The sequence below is a fragment of the Branchiostoma belcheri genome, unplaced genomic scaffold, assembly GCF_001625305.1.
Source record: "Branchiostoma belcheri isolate BF01 breed outbred unplaced genomic scaffold, Haploidv18h27 scaffold50, whole genome shotgun sequence".
Lineage (NCBI taxonomy): Eukaryota > Metazoa > Chordata > Leptocardii > Amphioxiformes > Branchiostomatidae > Branchiostoma > Branchiostoma belcheri.
Genome location: NW_017804132.1, coordinates 332,273 through 353,516, shown reverse-complemented (window position 1 = coordinate 353,516; position 21,244 = coordinate 332,273). Strand labels below are relative to the sequence as shown.

The 21,244-nt window shown below is 41.0% G+C and overlaps 2 protein-coding genes across 2 annotated transcripts in view; one reads left to right on the top strand and one right to left on the bottom strand.

Moving 5' to 3' along the window:
• Positions 1 to 4,558, top strand: part of LOC109480212 (D-beta-hydroxybutyrate dehydrogenase-like) — a 9,345-nt gene extending 4,787 nt beyond the window's left edge. The window contains exons 4-9 of the mRNA XM_019782361.1: positions 433 to 555; positions 1,386 to 1,489; positions 2,254 to 2,326; positions 3,423 to 3,484; positions 3,962 to 4,015; positions 4,466 to 4,558. Of these exons, the coding sequence (XP_019637920.1) occupies positions 433 to 555; positions 1,386 to 1,489; positions 2,254 to 2,326; positions 3,423 to 3,484; positions 3,962 to 4,015; positions 4,466 to 4,558 (509 nt within the window). The remainder of the gene's footprint in view (positions 1 to 432; positions 556 to 1,385; positions 1,490 to 2,253; positions 2,327 to 3,422; positions 3,485 to 3,961; positions 4,016 to 4,465) is intronic.
• A 710-nt stretch (positions 4,559 to 5,268) lies between these two features.
• On the bottom strand, positions 5,269 to 7,971 carry LOC109480211. Its single transcript, XM_019782360.1, has 3 exons — positions 7,579 to 7,971; positions 6,536 to 6,608; positions 5,269 to 5,883 (listed from the first exon to the last, which is right to left on the bottom strand). The coding sequence occupies exons 1-3, from the start codon at positions 7,848 to 7,850 to the stop codon at positions 5,269 to 5,271; spliced, it is 960 nt and encodes a 319-aa protein (XP_019637919.1). The 5' UTR covers positions 7,851 to 7,971.
• Positions 7,972 to 21,244: the final 13,273 nt, after the last annotated feature.

Below are 21,244 nucleotides of genomic sequence, written 5' to 3'. Positions count from 1 at the left end.
GGTCAACTCGGTCAACTCGGTCCACTACCCTGGTCAACTCGGTCAAGTCGGTCAACTCGGTCCACTACCCTGGTCAACTCGATCAACTCGGTCAACTCGGTCCACTACCCTGGTCAACTCGGTCAACTCGGTCCACTACCCTGGTCAACACGGTCAACTCGGTCCACTACCCTGGTCAACTCGGTCAACTCGGTCCACTACCCTGGTCAACTCGGTCAACTCGGTCAACTCGGTCAACTCGGTCCACTACCCTGGTCAACTCGGTCAACTCGGTCCACTACCCTGGTCAACTCGATCAACTCGGTCAACTCGGTCAACTCGGTCAACTCGGTCAACTCGGTCAACTCGGTCAACTCGGTCCACTACCCTGTTCAACTCGATCAACTCGGTCAACTCGGTCAACTCGGTCAACTCGGTCAACTTTTTTTACAGGGTTTCAGCATACGTCACCTATCGAGTCGTTTCCCCTGGCAACGTGGGACGCCATGATGGCCGCCATGTTGACTGCACCCTTCCTTATAATTCAACACCTTCTTCCAGCCATGAGGACTAAAGGTAACATTGTCAATACAGAAGAGAAGTCAAACCCTTCAGACATAGTTTTAGACATAGTTATAGCTACCTTTATCATGTAGGCTTTAGTTATTTTATATTCTATTTCATTGTTTTATCTTTTTATTCTTTTATGTTTTGTAATTTTCAATTAGCCTCCGGGCACGAATTTGCAATAAACTTTTCAATATATGTGTTGCTCTTTAAATAATAATCAGAAATAAATCTAGAATTGCAATATTTCCTGCGCCTGGGGCAAAAATGCCACATACATAAGGTTATATATTAGGTGCAAGCGGCATCTATAAATGACTCTTCTTGTTTTGTGCCCTCCTCTCACCTCACCTCACCGGTCCCATAGCAGTCTATGTGCCCAGTGCTTATTAAAAGTCGTCAAGTTTTGCGCAGAAATTAAAGAGTGTCATGAGAATGTTGTTCAGAATTCATAAACCGATCCTTAGAACTTACGTATCTTGTTACCTTGATGCGTATCATTTATCAACATAACCATAAGTTTTACTCCTGAGCAATTGCCAAATTATTATTTTTTTTTAATTTAACGGTTCTCAGTTGCCAATATGAGATGTTGTCACATCGGCGCACCAAATCCGTAAGGTGTCTTTGACAGACAGATTAGCCTAAGAGACTCGGTGGGCGTCACTCCACCGTATAGGTGGGGAAGTCGTGTAAAGAACCTTTCCCAAGGGCACAACGTCGGGCCACGGTGAGTATCGAACCCGGGACCTCTCGGTTCCGAGTCCAACGCTCTAACCGTTGCGCCACCGACGCCAACTAATTGCCAAATTATATGTATTTTTATTTCCATATTTCAGGATGGGGAAGGATAATTAATATATCCTCTGCTCACGGTGTGGTGGCTTCTGTGGAGAAGTGTGCATACGTGTCAGCGAAACATGGCATTAACGGACTAACCAAGGTGATTTATTTTATCATTAAGGTAATTCGATCGCCCTTTTAAATTTTCTTATAAAGAGGAGTCCATTAACCGGTAATTGCCGTTGATTTGCAACACTTTTGGCAGAGCAGGCAAAGTGCTATCGTGCCGACAACAGCAAAGCCCCCCCCCCTCAGAATAAAAATGTAGGTATTTCCTTATCAAATGCTTCCGGTTTAGCATGTCCAAGTACACAAATTCTAAACATAGTATTTCGTTTTATTCCGAGAATTTTGTTAAGTGTATACACACACTTGTTTTCTACAAACGAAGCTTTAAGCATATATATTAGACCAAATCATAGCCTCCTTCGCAGTCTTGTCGGGCGTCGGTTTTTTTTTCCATGTGAGCGACGCCAGTTGTATGCCGCGGAGGGACGATTTTGCTGCCGAGGGAGTTTTTGCCGTGGAGAGAAGGTTTTGCGCTCGAAATAACGCCAACTCCCAACAAGTCTGAGAAGGAGGCTACCCAAAGCCTGCGTTGTTGAGATGCCTATGCTGTTAAGCATAGGAACGGGGAATACTTCAACCATGGAGGTTCAACCGAATCCGTAATTATATTGTTAGAATTGTTAATCAAATCTGTGTACCTGTCATACCGAAATCACTAACGACCTCAACCCACCCCCCACCTTCTCCTCTACATGAGGTTGTCCACCCGGTCTTAAACATTTGTTCCTCACTACTTTCTATGCGCACGACATATACCAGGGGAAACTAATAAACTATTGTACTGCTTGTTGTCAGGTCGTTGCCTTGGAAACGGCGGGGAGCGGGGTCACGTGTAACGCCGTGTGTCCCGGATGGGTTCTGACACCACGTGAGTATTTCGGTTTTTAAAATTCACCAATTTCACACTTCCCATAATGCCTAGTAACGGTCACGGATATGCAGGGATATGACGTAAGACCATCCCCCCTCCCCCTTCCTCGATGTAATATTTCCAACAAATATGCATTTATGGCATGTGCTTTATACTAGATAAATAATTCAAAACAATAGTTGACCAGTTTGTCGATAGAATTTGTTGGAAATACGTATTACATCGAGGAAAGGGGAGGGGGATGGTCTTACGTCATATCCCTGCATATCAGTGACCGTTACTAGGCATTATGGGAAGTGTGAATGGCGGCGATATGTGATCGTTTAACGCTTAAAACACTAAGTTTTTAGTTCTATCTATTATGGGGAATTTCACTGTCTACCTCTTTAGGCATGTCTTCACTACCATCAACACAGTCTGATAAAGTTCCTGTTGGCTAGGATCCAGCTACTGGGACCTAATTTTCGGTTTCTGACCTTTTTGTCTGTAGTGAGTTAGATATGCTGTCCACCTGCTATCACTAGCTATAGTACAGCACGACTACAAAAGCAAACCAACAAAACCAAAACAATACTTGCTCTTTCTATATTGCATCTAAGTTCAATATGAATCGCATTTCGATAGATATGCGAGTTTAAAATCAGACTGCAGAGGGGTGTATAATATACTACCTGTGCACGAGAGATTATGTAAATATTGTACAATGAATGCAGTGGAAAATGAAATACATTTTGTTAGCCAGTGTCCTCACTATGAGACCGAATGAAACAGATTATTTCAGACAGTTACAACGGTTTCTACTTCCTTTCGTCATTTAGAAGATCACCAAAAAACTGCATTTCTACGAAGATCACAAAACCCACTAATTATGCAGAATGTGGGACTATTCATTATCCACTGCCTTCAAAGAAGAAGTCGAACCCCATAATAGCTAGCGTAGTAGTAGAAGTAGAAGTTTTTTTCCAGACAGTTGTTACCTGTCTCCTGTTACTGTATTGCAATGAGTATTATACTTGATTGTAAAAGCAATTAGCCTTTGGGCATGATTTTGCGAATAAAGTTTCTATTATACTGAATATAATTTCTTTTCCAGTTGTTGAAAAACAAATTCGCCAACTGATGAAAGATCACAGCATAACTTGGGAAGACGCACAGGTATTCCTGCTGGTTGTTGTATACTATCCCAGATTATTGACTAGAAATCTGAGTCAAACTGTATGTAAATACAATGTAATCTTCTCAAAATCTACATATACTAAGCACATATATAAGTTGATTAATTGTTTTTGATATTATAAAGAATGGTACGATTCCAGTACTTTAGGTTTTAAGCCTGCTGTGCAATAAAGTACAAAAGAAACAAAAAAGAAGTATCATATGATTAAAGTTAAAACTTTCGATCCAACACAAAAAATTCTCTCACCTAGATGATTTTTTGTGTTAGATCGAAAGTTTTCACTTTAATCATGTAACTACAAACACAGATGACCTTCCATAATAGTATGAAGTATTATATGTAGTTCTGTTATATGGTGCCATGCCTGTTATCATGTAGCCCCTATCCTTGATGCAGGATATATCATTAAATAGCTGAATGTACTAGCTTCTAAGACATTATTATCTTTTCCCCAGACGATGCTTCTATCGAACAAGCAGCCTTCCAAAGGTTTTGTGACTCCTGAACAGGTAAGGGAGAGTAAATTTTAGTTACAGCACCATAAGGGGCAGACGCCATGTTTGTTTTGGAAGGAGATTGCGCTGTTGACTGTAGTTTACTCACGCCCCACTAGGAGAATGCGCTGTTGACTGTAGTTTACATACGCCCCACTAGGAGTGTTATAATTAACATTTAGTGTTGGATTTAACGACGCCAAATAGAAATGTATTAATGAAACGAAAAATCATAACAAATTGTTGAATTGTCAGATATTTCGAGGACATGAAACACTTATAGACGGTATTTAAAAATCATTCCAAGGCACACCATACCCAAATTTGAAATAAAACACTGAACATACTTCCGCGTAATTCAGTGCATTGTATACACATACACGCATAGAAGCGTGCAAAAATATTAGTAACTACATGAATGAAAGAAAAACCAGTTAAAATAATTTTTTTTTCATTTTGTTTCAGATCGGAAACGTGGTAACCTTTCTTTGCTCCCAAGCAGCCAATCAGATGACAGGATCCATCCTTTCTATTGATGGAGGATGGACAGCCCAGTGAAAGATCCCCTGCCATTGGCCACAAATACTTAGCCTTGCTTTTTAATGCTTTTTAATGCTTTTAATTAAGAATACGGAGAAATATCTCAACAAGAACACCGTTGCATGGCATTTTTTTTATTTTGTCTAAAACAACATAAAGACGCTTCATTGCGTTAAATATGACGTAGCAGTGTAATATTCTGGTAATGAATAAAGTAGGCTAATCGTATGTAAAGATAGATTCATGTTTACATATTTACACGATAGAAACTGAAAAAAAAAATGTTATTACATCGAGAAAGCGAGGAATAATTTCCTCATCTACTTAGCATGCGCTCGCTATATCATTTACAGATGTTTGTGTTATCAGTTCTTGCTGTTACACTGCACTTTTGAGGAGCTTCATACTTTATTTATTGTACTGCCTTCAGGATTCCTAGCACCAGAGTGAGTTTACTGGGTCGGACTGCTCTACTTCTAAGATAGAGGAGTTCTGAACAGGGCTGCTCTACTTCTACGAAAACAGGGGTGGATTCATAACAGTTAGTCGTTACATGATCGCATTGACAGATGTGGGATATAGAAGGAGACTGAATCAGACAATTTAGTAGTGCACCAGGTAGCAAATATGGCAGTTTTTGTTCAAACAGACACACAAGCACACAATGAAAAGAATACTTCAACTTTCGCATTTCGCATAACTGAATCTCGTAGGTTTTGCAAAACTGTCTAGTCCTCCAACGTTTCTACGGGAAGGTCCTCCACATCCATGGTGTCCTCCATCTCGTCTGTGCCACGTTCTTCTGAATCGTTGCAGTCATTTGCAGACGGTGCCACTTTTCTATTTTCCCTCTTCATCAGATACAACTGCAATGATCTGAAGACCAAGCCAGCAGCGCTTTTCGCCGGGTATAACAGTTCTCCAGCTTTCAGACCGTACAGGCCTATCAGAGTTATCCGTAACGTAAAGAAAGGAAGGTCCTGGACAAATATATTCGTCAGCAGCCATTTTTGAGCTCTGCCATTCCCAGATTCGTCCTCGTCGTTTTTATACTTCGGAGAGCGAGGAACGTACTTGAACATGGCGAGAAGAGAGAAGGCAAAGATGGCGAATATCGGCCATGTTTTGTTTGCGATGTCGTCGTCTAGGCCGAGAGAAATGAGTTCCATGATGTCGTAGGCTGTGTGGAAGTCGTTGAGCATAGCCTCAGCCATGTCGGACGAGAAGTCGTCCTCTTTCCACTTGGCGACCCACTCCGTGGCTATGAGACAGAGGAGGATGATGGGAGTGGTGATGTAGATGGCGTCTTCGTATAGTTTGGCATTGACGTTGGACAGGGGGATCTGCGTAGTAAATGGAAGAGCAGGAATTAGGACTTTCGGTAGGGGGTCTGTTCAGTAAACAGAAGAGCACCTATTAAAACGTTTGACGGGGGATCTGCACAGTAAAAGCTTTAAAAGTGTCAGAGCATCATTTTTTTTATATTTCTTATGGGCTCTGAATAATGAAAAAGAGCAACAATTAAGTTATTTGAGGGAGGTTTTGTTCGGTGGTTGTTACAAATATTTTTGGTGGTTGTAGCAAATATTTCAATGGTTGTAGCAATCAATGTTTTTCGTGCACCTTTAGTGGTCAGTACATTTTTTTTTTACTTTCATTGGCAAGACATTGTAAATGATGCATACCCTTATATATACGAATATGGTCTTATATATGTTTATTAACTAAACGATTGTTGTTCACGCTATTTGTTTATTCTAAATATCCTCCTTAATTAAGGCAACAATATTCTCTTACCTTGTATTAGGCATGTAATCGGACATTTTGGCTTTCTTTTATCTTTCCAACAGTGATAGTTTTTCTTGGAAACGAGATTACAGTACTGCGTGCGTAGGAAATAACAGCTTAAATCGTAGTTCTATAGCATATGCGGCATAGCGTCAAACATAATTATTCACAATCAGAGACATTTTGTAATGTAAAAACTTGTAATACCTGTATTCCAATAAGAATCATGACGTAGCACGGCAGTGCAGACAGCAGGTTGTACAGTAGGATGGACGGTCTCCTAATGGAAACATTGGTGAGATACCAGATCAAAACTTCACCAACGGAAACACAGGTGAGATACCATATCATCAAACCTTCACCAATAGAAACACCGGTGGGATACCATATCATCAAACCTTCACCAATGGAAACACAGGTGAGATACCATATCAAACCGTCGCCAATGGAAACACAGGTGGGATACCATATCATCAAACCTTCACCAATGGAAACACAGATGGGATACCATATCAAACCTTCACCAATGGAAACACAGGTGAGATACCATATCATCAAACCTTCACCAATGGAAACACAGGTGGGATACCATATCATCAAACCTTCGCCAATGGAAACACAGGTGGGATACCATATCATCAAACATTCACCAATGGAAACACAGGTGAGATACCATATCAAACTTCACCAACAGAAACACCGGTGGGATAGGCCATATCATCAAACCTTCACCAATGGAAACACAGGTGGGATACCATATCATCAAACCGTCGCCAATGGAAACACAGGTGGGATACCATATCATCAAACCTTCACCAATGGAAACACAGGTGGGATACCAGGTGAACTGTAATCATCAGCAGTACTAGTATTAAACCCACGAGTCAAGCGGACTATGCAACACATCACACTTCTTACGTTAAAATCTCTGACAATATATGAGATAAAAATTTTGCGTAGAACTAAAATATTCCCCTCCCCTTCTGCACTAGGTTACCTGGAGCCCTCCCCAACGCATGTTAATCATTGACACGTAATAATAAACAATAGAAGCAAGAGCTTGTTCTACCAAGCTTAGTCTGCGCACAGTCAACTTAACTAGGGCAACATCAGTAGTAAATACTTACAAAAATAGCCATTAGAAGTACGTGTATCATTTCAAAACTAAACGAAGCATTAGATATGTTTTCATTTGTATTTTGGACCATTACTTTGCAGGGTATTTAAAACATTTTGGTCACAGTACCTACCATTCCAATGACGTATGTGTAGATTGCCGTTGCCTGTATAGGAATAGCTTGACTGGTAGATACACTGCCAAGGTAACCAATAGAAAACTTCCTAACAGTATCATCCAGTAGGCCACGAGCGACAGTTCTCCAAAGAAAGAACTCGCCTGGTTGGCAGATAGGGTTGAATTTCCTGACGAGGTTAGTTGATGTCCCGTCACGAATACAGGAACCGCCATCAAACCCAACTGGAGTACTTCAAGTCCCACGGCTTTTGCTACGAAGCTTGCCATTGGAGAAGCTACATAAATTCCTACCCAGCGAAAAGGTTTTGATCTGGAAGGCTAATCCACAGTCGTTATACCACCTTTCAAAACCTTGTCTATTCAAGATCTCTGCTGCCATACGCAAGAAGGAAGAAATATTTTAAGAAACCCAAACTTCGTTACGCAACTAGACACTTGTGTCCAAGTGTACAGATGAGGGGGGTGAGCCGGCCGCCTTTAGCGTATAACGGGAAATAATGTGTATTGCTACCTTTAAAACTTGCAAGTTCACATTATACATAGACTTATCTTTTACTCAGTGTGAAATTTGTCTTAAAACAGAAATATGAAACAATAAGAAAAAAGTGTGTAACTGTACGTCAACCTTTTTACAGTGGACTCTTCCACAGACGACGTTTTTAATGAGTTGATAAATCCTTTCTTTATTGATGTTTGCAACTTGTTTTCTCCGGTTGCCAGGCGACTATCTAGAAGCAACGTCATAAAGACTGGTTAATGGCAACCTGCCAGTGCCGTGGTGTAGTAACACTGCGCAGGTTGTTAGGAACCACTCGACCACAAGTCATGCACAGGTTCCGCCAGGTTGATCTGTCACCGGCACAGACCCTCCAGTCGTCTCTGACACCCAGCTCCCCAAGTGTGGGGAAGAGCTGGTCTTCCCATCTTGCCCTAGGGCGGCCCCTTGGACGTCTCTAGGTTGGGTTAGGTTGTGAGGTCAACTTCAAGTATCAAAAAATTAAAAAAATGAAATAAATAAATTTTGTTGCATTCCGAAGATGATTAACATGCCCAAAAATTGCAAATAATTAACTTCAGCAAGACAAAGCTTTTTGTGAAGTCTTTTTTTTTTACTTTGATAGTGTTTTATGTCATGTATTTATGTCACGTGACCTTTTAATTCATTTTATATGTTTACAATGTGTCACGCCTTAAAAAAACAAATCGATATTGTAAAATGTACACAATATAGAGCTGGAGGCAGCCGCATGCTGGACGCATTTTCGACAAATGCCAAGAGTATTTGCCCGACTAAAGGTGGCAGAACATTCGAACACGGGGGGGGTCACTTGAGAAACACGACTAACCAATATGTTGAAATGTACGGTATAATCTACAAAATACAAAAAAATATAAGAAATATTGTTTTTTAAACATGTTGACGACCTCTATGAAAAGGTCAACGGAACTGCAGCCGGCTCACCCTGAAACGCAGTTGGGTAATGCAGCGCATTTATACACGAAAACAGGGAAAATAACCCTTTACAATGTAAATCCTACAGTGGCCCAAAGATTTTTCAACCAACCAACCAACCAACCAACGCATCAGCCAGCCAAGCAACCAACTAGCTTCTTCGCCTGTTAAATGTATAAATGTAACGATCTTATAATAAGTCTGAAGATGTAATGTTTCATATGAGAACTGCAATAGCCATTTCTGTACGAACAGACTAATTTTTTGGGGGAAAATGATTACTTTCAGATCGGAGATATCAGAGAAATTAAATACATGAATCCGAAGTTTACCTGCTACGACCAACTAATATGCAGAGCTACTAATCACCAAGCCTGAAATTGGTGACAATGGCGGTGTCTAAAAAGTCTACATTTAAGAAAAAATGAGATATTTTACTTCTCAGCCCACTTTCTGTATGAAAATAGACTGATCATTCTGAAATAATCCCCTCGCGAAAATAATTCATTTCAATATCCTTTCATTGCAAACATCAAAACTTAAAAAATGTCTTCTGTGCAAAAAAAAAATTCAAAGAGAAAGACAGACGAAGCCCTAAAAATCAGACTATTTCTTACGTGACGTGGTGGTCTAATAACTATTCAGGAACCTGACATTTAATTCGTCTGATTGGAAAATGTGCTCGGGCACGTTCAATATAAGGCGGTTTTGATGGAAAAGTCATCCTAAATACCTAGCAAACATTTTTTTAATTATTTTTTGTTATCGTTAAGGACACCTTTGGTCAAACAAGATTTCTGTTTGCCATAAAGCGACTACAAATTCGCACAACTCGCTCAAATCATGCGAACAATCAAATGGTTCGTCTTAAGGACACAGCAAGTAAATTGTATGGATGACATCCTCCGCAGACTCCAAATCTAATGCGATAGGGCAAAGAAAAATAAGGCGGGCCAAACAAAACAAGATTCCTACTTTTTTTTTTTAATTTTGACATCATAAACGTTGTTAAAAAAGAAATTATACCTATATCGTGTTAAGTTTCTCGTGACTGCCAACTATTACAACATCCATTTGTCCCTGAAACAACTTTGTAAAATACGTTTTCAATTATTGTACAAATTGTTTTGATTCAGTGGATGCATCCCATATACAAAGCCACCATAACGAATAAAAGGAATAAAATACATCACTGCATCAAAGTAAAAGACAAATCATTAAATCAGAGCGTTGTCTTGTGTCGTACGTTGTATCTAACTGTCATCCGCGTGCCGGCATGGCAATAGAAATCTTTGCCCATTTTTGGCATCAGGCGAAAATTAATGCGCGCGCTGATGTTATCCATAAACATTACTTGCCTAAGTCCTGAATAATTGTTACTCCGTGAAGGAGGTCAGGACCTCCGGACGGAGTGTTGTGATCGGCTGATTTTTCATGTTTGCAGTCAAAACACTGGGTTCTCTTTGTGTAATCGGCACGCAATTTTATACGCCGTCTGCGGGCATGCCCGTGTTGATGCACGAATGTGTATTTTTGCCGTTGCTGCTTTCGCGGTCAATGTAATATTGCAGACGCACCCCTACAATTACGAGGCGAATTGGAATGGTCCAGAAAAACGCGTTGTTTGGAATAGCAGTGGGGGGGGGTGGAACTTCATGCAGATACGGGGTGGTTTTGATAAGTGGTTCCAGATGCTTTTGCCCATGCTTAAGAGATGCCAAGTTTTTTGGAAGATGTTCGCAGCCAAAATGCATTCTTCCGTACGTCGCATTTCTGTGTAATTTCGCATGTGGTGTGGCATTATGTCCGGGATGATGCACGTCTTTTTATTTTTACCGTAGCTGTTTTGATATTGAAGTAAATGCATATTTTAGAAACATCCCTACTTTTACAATCCTGTGGAATAGGCCGAAGGTTTAGGCAGTTGTCTGGTAGCAGAGGTACTGTAAGCAGATATCCTGGTTATCTGGCCGGCGGTAGTAACACTCGCGGTGCTTACCGCAACTGTTGCTGGATTTTGCCCTGTTCCAGGCGCGCTTAATTAGGTACAGGCACGGTAAGACGGTGGGACTGTGTTTGTTACTAGACACGACCATGATAGTCCGATCTTTATGTGAATGCAATGATTGTGTGTGTGTAATTAAAATGAACTTCGAACTTGAAGCACAGTATCTTTACACGCCCTGGGAGCAGTAATGGATTTAGCTCTTTTTATGTTTTATGCTTGTGACGCGCCCTCATTGTATTAACCGTTGCCTAATTATAATGTCTGCACAGTAGGTCTGGCGTTGACGCTTGGGATTTTGTTGAAATATATAAAACTTCACGGAGGATTGTCACCTATGGCTTCTTGTTTTGTTTTCTGTCTGCTCACTCCTGGATCGAACTTTGCCTACTCAGAACCAATCATTGCATCACCGGTCGTGCAGTCAAGGGTTGGATTCCAGTCAAGCATCACTGATTGTGAATGCTCTCCGTAGAAGTCTTTAGGTGAGTGCTATTGTTTCCTTACCTAGCTACTGCAACCGAATCTACTGTTTTCTGTTACATCGATAATCATTATCCTTATAGAAAGAGAGGTCTTGAGTCGTGGAGCTTCGACAGCCCGGGTGCCATCCTCCTTTTTTCCCGCCGGTTCCCTACTGTCGCTACGTACCATGGATAACGGCACCCGGGCCAGGGCCTCAGTTTCAGTTTATTTCGCACTTTAAAACAAAATGTAACAATACAAATACAAGAAAATATAAATGAAATGTAACAGTGCAGGGAGGCCGGAAGCTTAAAATGCTTATGAGGAGGCCTCCCTTCATAACGTGATTAACAATTCAAATCAATCGGATGAATAAGGCCTCGAAGGAGGCCACTTTTAGAACAGGTGAAAATCAGTGTGCGCGCGGATGTCATCCATAAAATTAAATCAATGTGGCCTTATCCAATGATTTTTTCAACTCTTTTCTAGTTTAAACTGTATTTTTGCTTGAGGAATCCATATCTGTTAGAATACAAGACGAATATTGGAATCGATTTTGGGGAGATACAGACTCATAACTGTAGCGATGATTGCCTCAGCGCGTGGTCGTGATTTGACGTCAGGCCTACATGTATTACATAAGCAAAAAATCATTTGTCTGGTGGTAAAAAAACAAGCGCATGGGCAAGGTCTTGGAAAAAAGAACACAATTCACCAACATCACTTTGCATTCTGCGTTATCTTTAATGAGAATTTAGATTTGCACATAAGTTACTAAGTACCTAATACTACTACAATACATCTATACAGGCGATCGGTCAACTCCTATTTAATCAGGACCAAGTATTGTATTGTCTGTGCAGCTGAGGCTGATTCTAAAGTTGACAAACCGCTTCCAGGAACCGCCTCGTCAGTACAGGGGAGACGCCACAGCTGGTCCTCTGCATTGAGGCTTATGCAAAAACAGACAATAAAGGTGTTATATCTCACCTTTCAGTATTTATGGTCACAGAAGCTCACCTTCATGTGGTAGCATATTTACTAATATGTACTTACAACTCTTTTCAAGATATTGTATATCACTATCCACACGCTAGTGCCCGATGTGTAAACAACACATGTTACTGTTATTAAAAGGAAAGATGATAATGATCTCTGGGTTAAAGCGACGATGCTATAATTATGCTGCTATTTGTCAAGCTAGTACGTTAAGTGGAAAATGGTGGTCCTTTTTTCTATGTACCCGGGCTATTCTATGTCGAAGTTTATTTATGGCTAGGCCCAACTGTATGGTATCAGAACAAAGTTTCCGCTCCAAGGCGATTTCTATAGCTAAGGAACCCAAAGTTAGAAGGTTAGAAACTTCATAAATTTATAGTACGGTGCACAAGCAAGATACAGCAAATGAAAAAAAAAGTTTGGGTTCAGGGAAAAATCTACAAAATATGTGAAAATTCCCTGTAAAACCCTGTTTTATTTGGCGCTATGTGGGGTTAGGTGAACTGCTGTCAACGCACAGTACTAGGCGAAAACTGTATCCATGCGCCAAGTTACCCATGGCGCAAGTGTAGTCGTAATGCATCATGGTCTAAGGACCCTGACAAGGAACGGCCACAAACCGATAGGATTTTCTAGAGAACGCTGCATCACAACTACACATGAGCAAAGTCTGAAATGACTAAATATACAACTTGTCACAACTTTATGCAGGGCGACGAATAAGCATGGCTGAAAACTTCACCAACCCCGACGTCACACCAAGGGTCAACTCAAACGACGTCGCCAAGGGCATACGTTCGGATGTCTTCATGAATCCGATGTACGGAGCAGGATGTAACCCATCTAAAACTGATGCTGACAAGACGGTAGAAGATGATGACGATGTGGAGCCACCTCCTGTCAAATGCGGGGGCCAGAATCCGGCGAACATGCCAAACGAACCGCAACAAGCATCATGCAGTGAGTTTCTTTTCTTAGGTTCAAATTTAGTTTCATGTCATCTATTTTAGTATGGGTTTTTAGGAAATCCATGTTTCTTTTCACGTTCCTACGCGCGTATAATGGTTGACCAAACAGAAAATATTTCTTAGAGATATAGAGAGTACTTTTTGGTACCAAAATGTAGGTGATGTCTTTTTAATTTGATGGCCTTAGGTGTATGACCCTGACTTCTCCACGTTAATGTATTGTATTGTTGTATCGTGCGTGTAAATGTTTGTCTTGTCAGCAGGGCAAGCCCTTAATAATAGCCGCCTGGCTAGTTGGGCTGCCCTGGCTGTATAATTTGTCTTTTTATAGCCGAACGAATAAATAAAAAATAATAATTTGATGGTCATGCCTGTGTTATATTGTCCCTTGATTTTACATTTTGCGTCATTATAAACTTTCCAGAAGTGGTCATTATTTACTAAAACCTCGCTGTTACTATCATTTGTTTGTCCAGAGTATACTGCAATTGGCATTGCTCTCGCCATAGCTGCCATGCTGGCCATGGCTATGATATTTGTCGGGACCGCATTATACTTAAGTAACAACGTTCAGGACGTTCAAAAGGTAAGTTAACATTTCAGCTAGCCTGTTTTTAATTCAGTTACTAGTTGTACACAACATGCATGTCTCATGTAAAACTTTTTGATCTGCAAGAACGAAAATGCAATTGTTTATCCTCATAAAAACGATTCAAATAGTAGTACTCTTCTTTTTTACAGGTTGTCCAATTCAAGTTATCCATGTTCATAATTGTTACCAGTTTTATTTATTCATGATGCATTATACACTTAATAACTGAATGTTCTTCTATCTGCAGCGAACGCACGCTGTTGTGGACACTACTTACACCCCCGATCACCCTAATGTGGAAACAACCTACACCCCTCTTCACCCTAATGTGGGCACTACCTACACCCCTGTTCACCCTAATGTGGACACTACCTACACCCCTGATCACCCTAATGTGGACACTATCTACACACCTGTTCACCCTAATGTGGACACTACTTACACTCCTCTTCACCCCAATGTGGACACTATCTACACCCCCGATCACCCCAATGTGGACACTACCTACACCCCCGATCACCCTAATGTGGACACTACCTACACCCCCGATCACCCTAATGTGGGCACTACCTACACCCCTGATCACCCTAATGTGGACACTACCTACACCCCTCTTCACCCTAATGTGGACACAACCTACACCCCCGATCACCCTAATGTGGACACTACTTACACCTCTGTTCACCCTAATGTGGACAATACCTACACCTCTGTTCACCCTAATGTGGACAATACCTACACCTCTGTTCACCCTAATGTGGACACTACTTACACGCCTCTTCACCCTAATGTGGACACTACCTACACCCCTGATCACCCTAATGTGGACACTACCTACACCCCTCTTCACCCTAATGTGGACACTAACTACACCCCTCTTCACCCTAATGTGAACACTACCTACACCCCCGATCACCCTAATGTGGACACTAACAACACCCCTGTTCACCCTAATGTGGACACTACCTACACCGCTGTTCACCCTAATGTGAACACTACTTACACCCCCGATCACCCCAATGTGGACACTGTCTACACCCCTGATCACCCTAATGTGGACACTACCTACACCCCTGGTCGTACTGTTGTCACTGCATCATCAAATATGTCCTCCCAGCCCACGATTCTCCCGCTTGATCAGACAGTTCTTGAACGTGAAGTAAGCACCAACGGTGTTAGGGCACCGGCACCATCCATTCAAAAAGGTATGGCATCTTTAGTGAAACTTTTTCTTTTGGCTCTTGTGGCTGTGAATCCCGTGAAAAGTATTGTATTTTGTGCGTCTGTCTATTTGTTTGTGTTTTCGTACTGAAGCATTTCCATGTGCTATGTTAATCTCAAAGCAGATCCCTCTCGGTGGCAAAAAGACAGTATCGAATTGGCCAGGCAGTATCCATTAGCCAGAGAAGCTCCGCGGCCACCGACGGGATCTGCAGAAAGTCGCACTGGACAAGGTTATTAACACGTAATTGTTACCTAATCAAACCGCGATCAGTCCGGGTTTAGGAAGAAGGTGGGGATCAGAACAAAAAAAAACGGCCATATATAAAAAGGTAACGATAATTCCCCACAACCTCTGCTTGGAGAGTAGTGCTATGTGATGTGGACACTACCTACACCTCTGTTCACCCTAATGTGGACACTATCTACACTACCATTGTGACTTGTTGCTTGCAGGATATTTAGTCGGAGATCACAGAAGGTGTCAAAGGTTATCGCAATTCCTGTTTCTGTTGGAAGCCACTGAAACATATATTAGCATAAAAGCTCATTTGTGTTGGTCCATTCTATAATAAAGTTTGGACTTCTATTTCAACACAACTACTGAAGCTTAGGTTAGTCTAGTGACTGGAAGGTGGAAGGTTGTACAAAGACCTAGCAGGCTAGTTTTGTTTTAAAGGCACAACCTACACATTTAGAATTACAAAGTCAATTTTTGTGATCTTTTTTTCAATGAAGTAGCTAACCCCTATTCCATAGCATACTATCTGTGAGGGAAAAATGCGATGGTAACACGGAAAACCGATACATGTTGACGAAAATCTGCTTAAAAAGTTAGTAAATGTCAATAATAGACAGATTTACTCATTTGGAATATACTTTTTTCGCCCTAAATATGCATTGAATACTTGTAATGGTTGTTATTAATGACATTGTTCTCTAAGTTAAATATTGCTTATTATTTATAATAATTGAACAACACAATATTTTATGGGGTTAAGTTGATTCATACTTGTAGTGTCAGCTCATGTTTATATCTATTTTTCCCCCTATGGCTAGTAGCTCCTGAGAGAAATTGGCGTAAAGACTCGCGTTGTGGCTGGCGTTACCCTGCAGAAAACGGTGAGCCTGCCGAATGTGACCCTGACGGCAAAGTTCCATGCTGCTCCACGGCAAACTGGTGCGGCCACACGACATACCACTGTGACTGCTCGGGCTGTGTGGACTTCAGGGAAGGTCTGTAACTAGTTCAACGCACATAAAAGTACTTACAACAATAAGGAAACACACACACACACACACATACACATACACAAACACAAACAAGCACACACAAACAAGCACACACACACATACACACACACACACACATTCACACACATGCACACACACACACACACACACACAAAGCATACACACAGACACACACAAACACACGCACACACAAACACACATGCACACACACACATGCACACACAAACACACTAACGCACACACACACACACACAAACACACATGCACACACACACACACATACACACACACACACACACATGCACACACATATTTGACATCAAATACGTACTGTTAACTCTGCGCTGGGGCTAGGTGCGTAGTAAACTAGCCATATTAGCCATGGAAATGACAACAGCTCCTGTAAACCAAATGGTTGTGAATAAAAGAACTTCACTAGCTATCCAATCTGATGACATTATTTACGGAAAACAACTTGGCTATTCCAAGATCAGGGTGTATTAATCTCATTCTGTATGATTATTACTAAATACCCGTTGCATTCTGTTGAAATGTATCAGTGATATTTAATCTCAAAGCAGATCATACGGTGGCGAAACAGTATCCATTGGTCAGATCGATCTCTGGTGGCTAATGGACACTCCTCTGCATGGGCACTGTCTTGCCACCGTATGATCTGACTTGAAGATTAAGTGATATCTTATATCATCATATATATATATATATATATATATATATATATATATATATATATATATATATATATATATATATATATATATATATATATATATATACGTACTTGCTACTGTATGATCTGCTTGAAGATAAAGTGATATCTTATACTATCCCATTTATTTTTCTAATCATGTTTCTATATTTTAGAGGGGTCTGCTGGCTGGTGGAGGTTCCTCCAAAAGCTGCAGTCACGTTCCAAGCGGGACCCGCGCGGCATGTTCCCGGGGTAGACGCCGGTCGGCGTCATGAAGCCGAGCGTACGCCGGCTGTCAAGGTCACTATTAAATGTTCCTTTATGGCTCCCTGTCGGGGCGCTGAGGCGTCGAAGTCTATTTAAAATCCACAAACTTTTATTTGGTCCCTTTGACGGTATCGTGGGGGGTCCCTACGTCGCTGCATTGGACCTTTTGTGTTTGTCGCTTGTGAGCAAAATAACTCGAGTATATTTTAATAAATTTTCATGATTTCTGGTAGGCAGGTTACCGTTGTATGTAGAGGCCAAGGTCAAGTTCGAAAACGGGCCTCGTGGGAGGTCCCTAAAGCGACGGTCACAACCCGCCGTACGTGCTTCTGCGTGCTGTCTACGTCCAAAAACGTGGGCAAACGCAGGGCATCCGTGCGTGGTAAAGTTGCAATCGCACGGAGATCGTACGTTGTAAGCACGTACAACTCACTTACCACTGGCGCAACGTACGATGCACGCAACCGCTCACGGCCAGACTTGGCGTGCAGACCACACTCTTACACTTTGTCCAACCGTGCAAGTGACGTGCGAGTGACGTGCGTAGACGCCACTCCTTCCCCACGTTTTCAGAAAAAACGTTGCAGACGTAGCCTCCCAAAAAACGTACGGACAAAAAGCACGCACGGCGGGTTGTGACCGTCGCTTAAGTTGCTGCAGTGGACCTTTCGTGTTAGAAAAATAACGATCCTGCCCCACCAACCTCTGCTTGGATTCAACCGGGATAGCTGGGAACCCTATATGGAATCTTAAATTGAGGGTCTAATGAGGCCCTAAGGCCAAAGCAAGTAATTCTTATATCTGACTTGAAGATTACGTGATATCCTATACTATCTCTACGTACTTGCTACTGTATGATCTGCTTGAAGATAAAGTGATTTCCTTAAATTCAATGCAAGGATAATATACGTACATGAAGGGCAGAAAAAACAAGATGTCTAGATTTGGAACATACTAACTGTACCAATACAAATGTTAGGACACAAATTGAATAAAATAACATAGTGTAACAACAAGTCTTCTATTCGTAACAAAACGGCAAGAAATCTCCGCTAAACAGTAGTAGTCACCCTGTTCTAAATCTTCCCTTTCCTCACATCTTATTACATTTTGAGACACCGTCGTGACACTTTGATCATAATACAGTAAGCAGAATTTCTAACAATAGTTTTTTTTCAGTAACAGTAAAAATCAAATAACGTAGGAGGGCCTAACACGGGTAGCGGTGCGTCTGTAAATCTGTGGTATCGAGGCTTCTAGATCTCTCTTTGAAGTCTTTAAACCTTAAGATGTAGGGCAATAACCAGGCTCGGGGCGTATACGGTATCACAAGGCATGGTCGGTTCTTAACCTTTATTAACCTAACAGGCGTATTGAGGCAGCGAATTAGACTTACTGCAGAGTTTTAAATCTAGGAGTGTATTGGGAGCTCGACCAAAGTAAAAGTAAAGTAAGGAGTATACTGCTATTCAATGAGATAGAATAGGGCACATCAAAGACGCCAAGACCATTTTGGTTAATTTCCAAGCAAATACCGGGGATGTTTTAGACAGTTAAAATGTTATAGAGGATTTGCCCTCTTTTTCTACGCAAAAAAATATACATTTGCTTCATTTCTGACCCCTGACGTGTTTACCAATTACTGAATTAGCCAATCTTTAGGTTTATGTAACTATTCATTCTCACCAGGTACTGATTCCTACTATTCAGCCTTTTCGGGTAGTACAGTAGTTATCAGACTACCTCGCGTCATTGGAAAATAACGTCTCCAGCGGGTGTGGGCCGTGGGAGAGATGGGTATACAATATGGAGAAAACACAACAGTGCTGAAAGAATATCGAGATATCAATCATAGAAAATACATGGGGCACCAGTTTGCGTTCTATACACGTAATTGGGGCAGGCGTGGGAGAGATGGGAGTTTTCAGGCCTTGCAGGTTTAGGAGCACCATTTTAGGAAATGAGCTCCACTCAGATGGTGTTTCTAGGCATAATTGAAAACAGTACTTGAAAGGTGAAGGTAAACGCATTAGCACAAATGATGGTCCGATTATTTTATCACACTGCTACCAGCTATCCCACCAGGAGAAGCTATCAGAGCCCGGTAAAAAAAAACAGAAGATGAATAATACAAACACTGTGTGTAAATTCTTGACTTGAAAATACAGTCTTCACGTTTATTCTTTGTTCATGCAAATTGCCATGGTTTATAAATGTGACTTTTAAATAAAACAATTTGAATTTGGATTGTGTGTGTAGAGGTTGTGTGTAGGGCCATTTTTGCCACATGGTGTAGTGTAAAACTTGCTTACATTGAATGAATGAATGAATGAATGAATGAATGAATGAATGAATGAATGAATGAATGAATGAATGAATGAATGAATGAATGAATGAATGAATGAATGAATGAATGAATGAAAGAACGAATGAATGAATGAATGAATGAATGAATGATTTTATTTTGTACTGTATCGATTTACGAGGCTCTCCAAAGATGGAGGAAATAAAGAGATGAAATGAAATAAATGAACTTTATTGCTCGACAATCGTGCACGGTACAATGTGTGGCAATAAGACAACAATGGTACAAAAATGAACTATCTTACAATTATTACTGCAAACTACTATCAATAATAATATATGAGTGGATGATATCGATACATTTCCCGACGTTCATTAGTAAAGAGCCCATGTAAGACAAACGTCATGTATTTTTCATTTACACGAGCCACAATGTAAAGAAATAACTTATTGTGAGAGCGTCATACATTTTCTGTAACACTGCCCAGTATATAATCAGCAAAGGGTCACCCTACTCAGCAATGTACAGAACTTGGTAGGCTCTCTCTTTGGTGTACATAACATGTCTGAACAATTATTATGTAACATTTTACTTAGAGGATCACCCGATTTACATCCAGATACAAACTGTAACATTTTATTGAAAATCACCCAAACTTATATTATTGATACTAAACGACATATTTGCCCATTTTAGGCATGGTGACCACTATCAGAGGGCAACAAGATTTCGTCTTTTTTTTCACAATCAGGCGAAAATCAATGCGCGCGCTTACGTCAACCATAAAAATTACTTGCTGTGGCTATTTTGCTGATCTTTACAAAGTATTTTTTTCTCCGTTTTCCTTTTAATTTCACGTTTTCTATGCAACGAAATAATCCTAGCTATCCCAGCTAATCTCAGCTGATCCTAGCTGTGCAATTAAGCATTAAAGCAGGGAGATATTCCTCTAGTAGTGGTGTGCATGTATTCAACTACCATACTCTTTTCCAACACCTGTCATTCATATTATCTACCATATGTTACGAAGACCATCTCTAGGTCCTTTTCCCTCTAGGATAGAATTGTCCGGATCGAGCCGGTCTATTAATTTATTTATTCATACGTGTATCGCGGAGCATACCTTGCAGTTGATTGGCTGATACTAATAAGCTGATTATTTGATTGATGGGTGAGAATGACGTCCCTAACGTCCGGTCCTGAGACGCTTTCAGGCAAAACGGTTTTCAAAGGGCCGCGTAGTACTGTGGTAGTAAAGCAGTTACTGTAGTGCCCAGACCAGTAGCTTCTAGAATTCTCCGGTCTTGACGTAGGCTCTTCCAGACAAAAAACGTTTTCAAAGCTATACCCTCAAATTGGGAGGGCTGTGATTGGCTAGTGTTCATGATTAGATAAATACAGCAGTACGTGAAATGGGTAT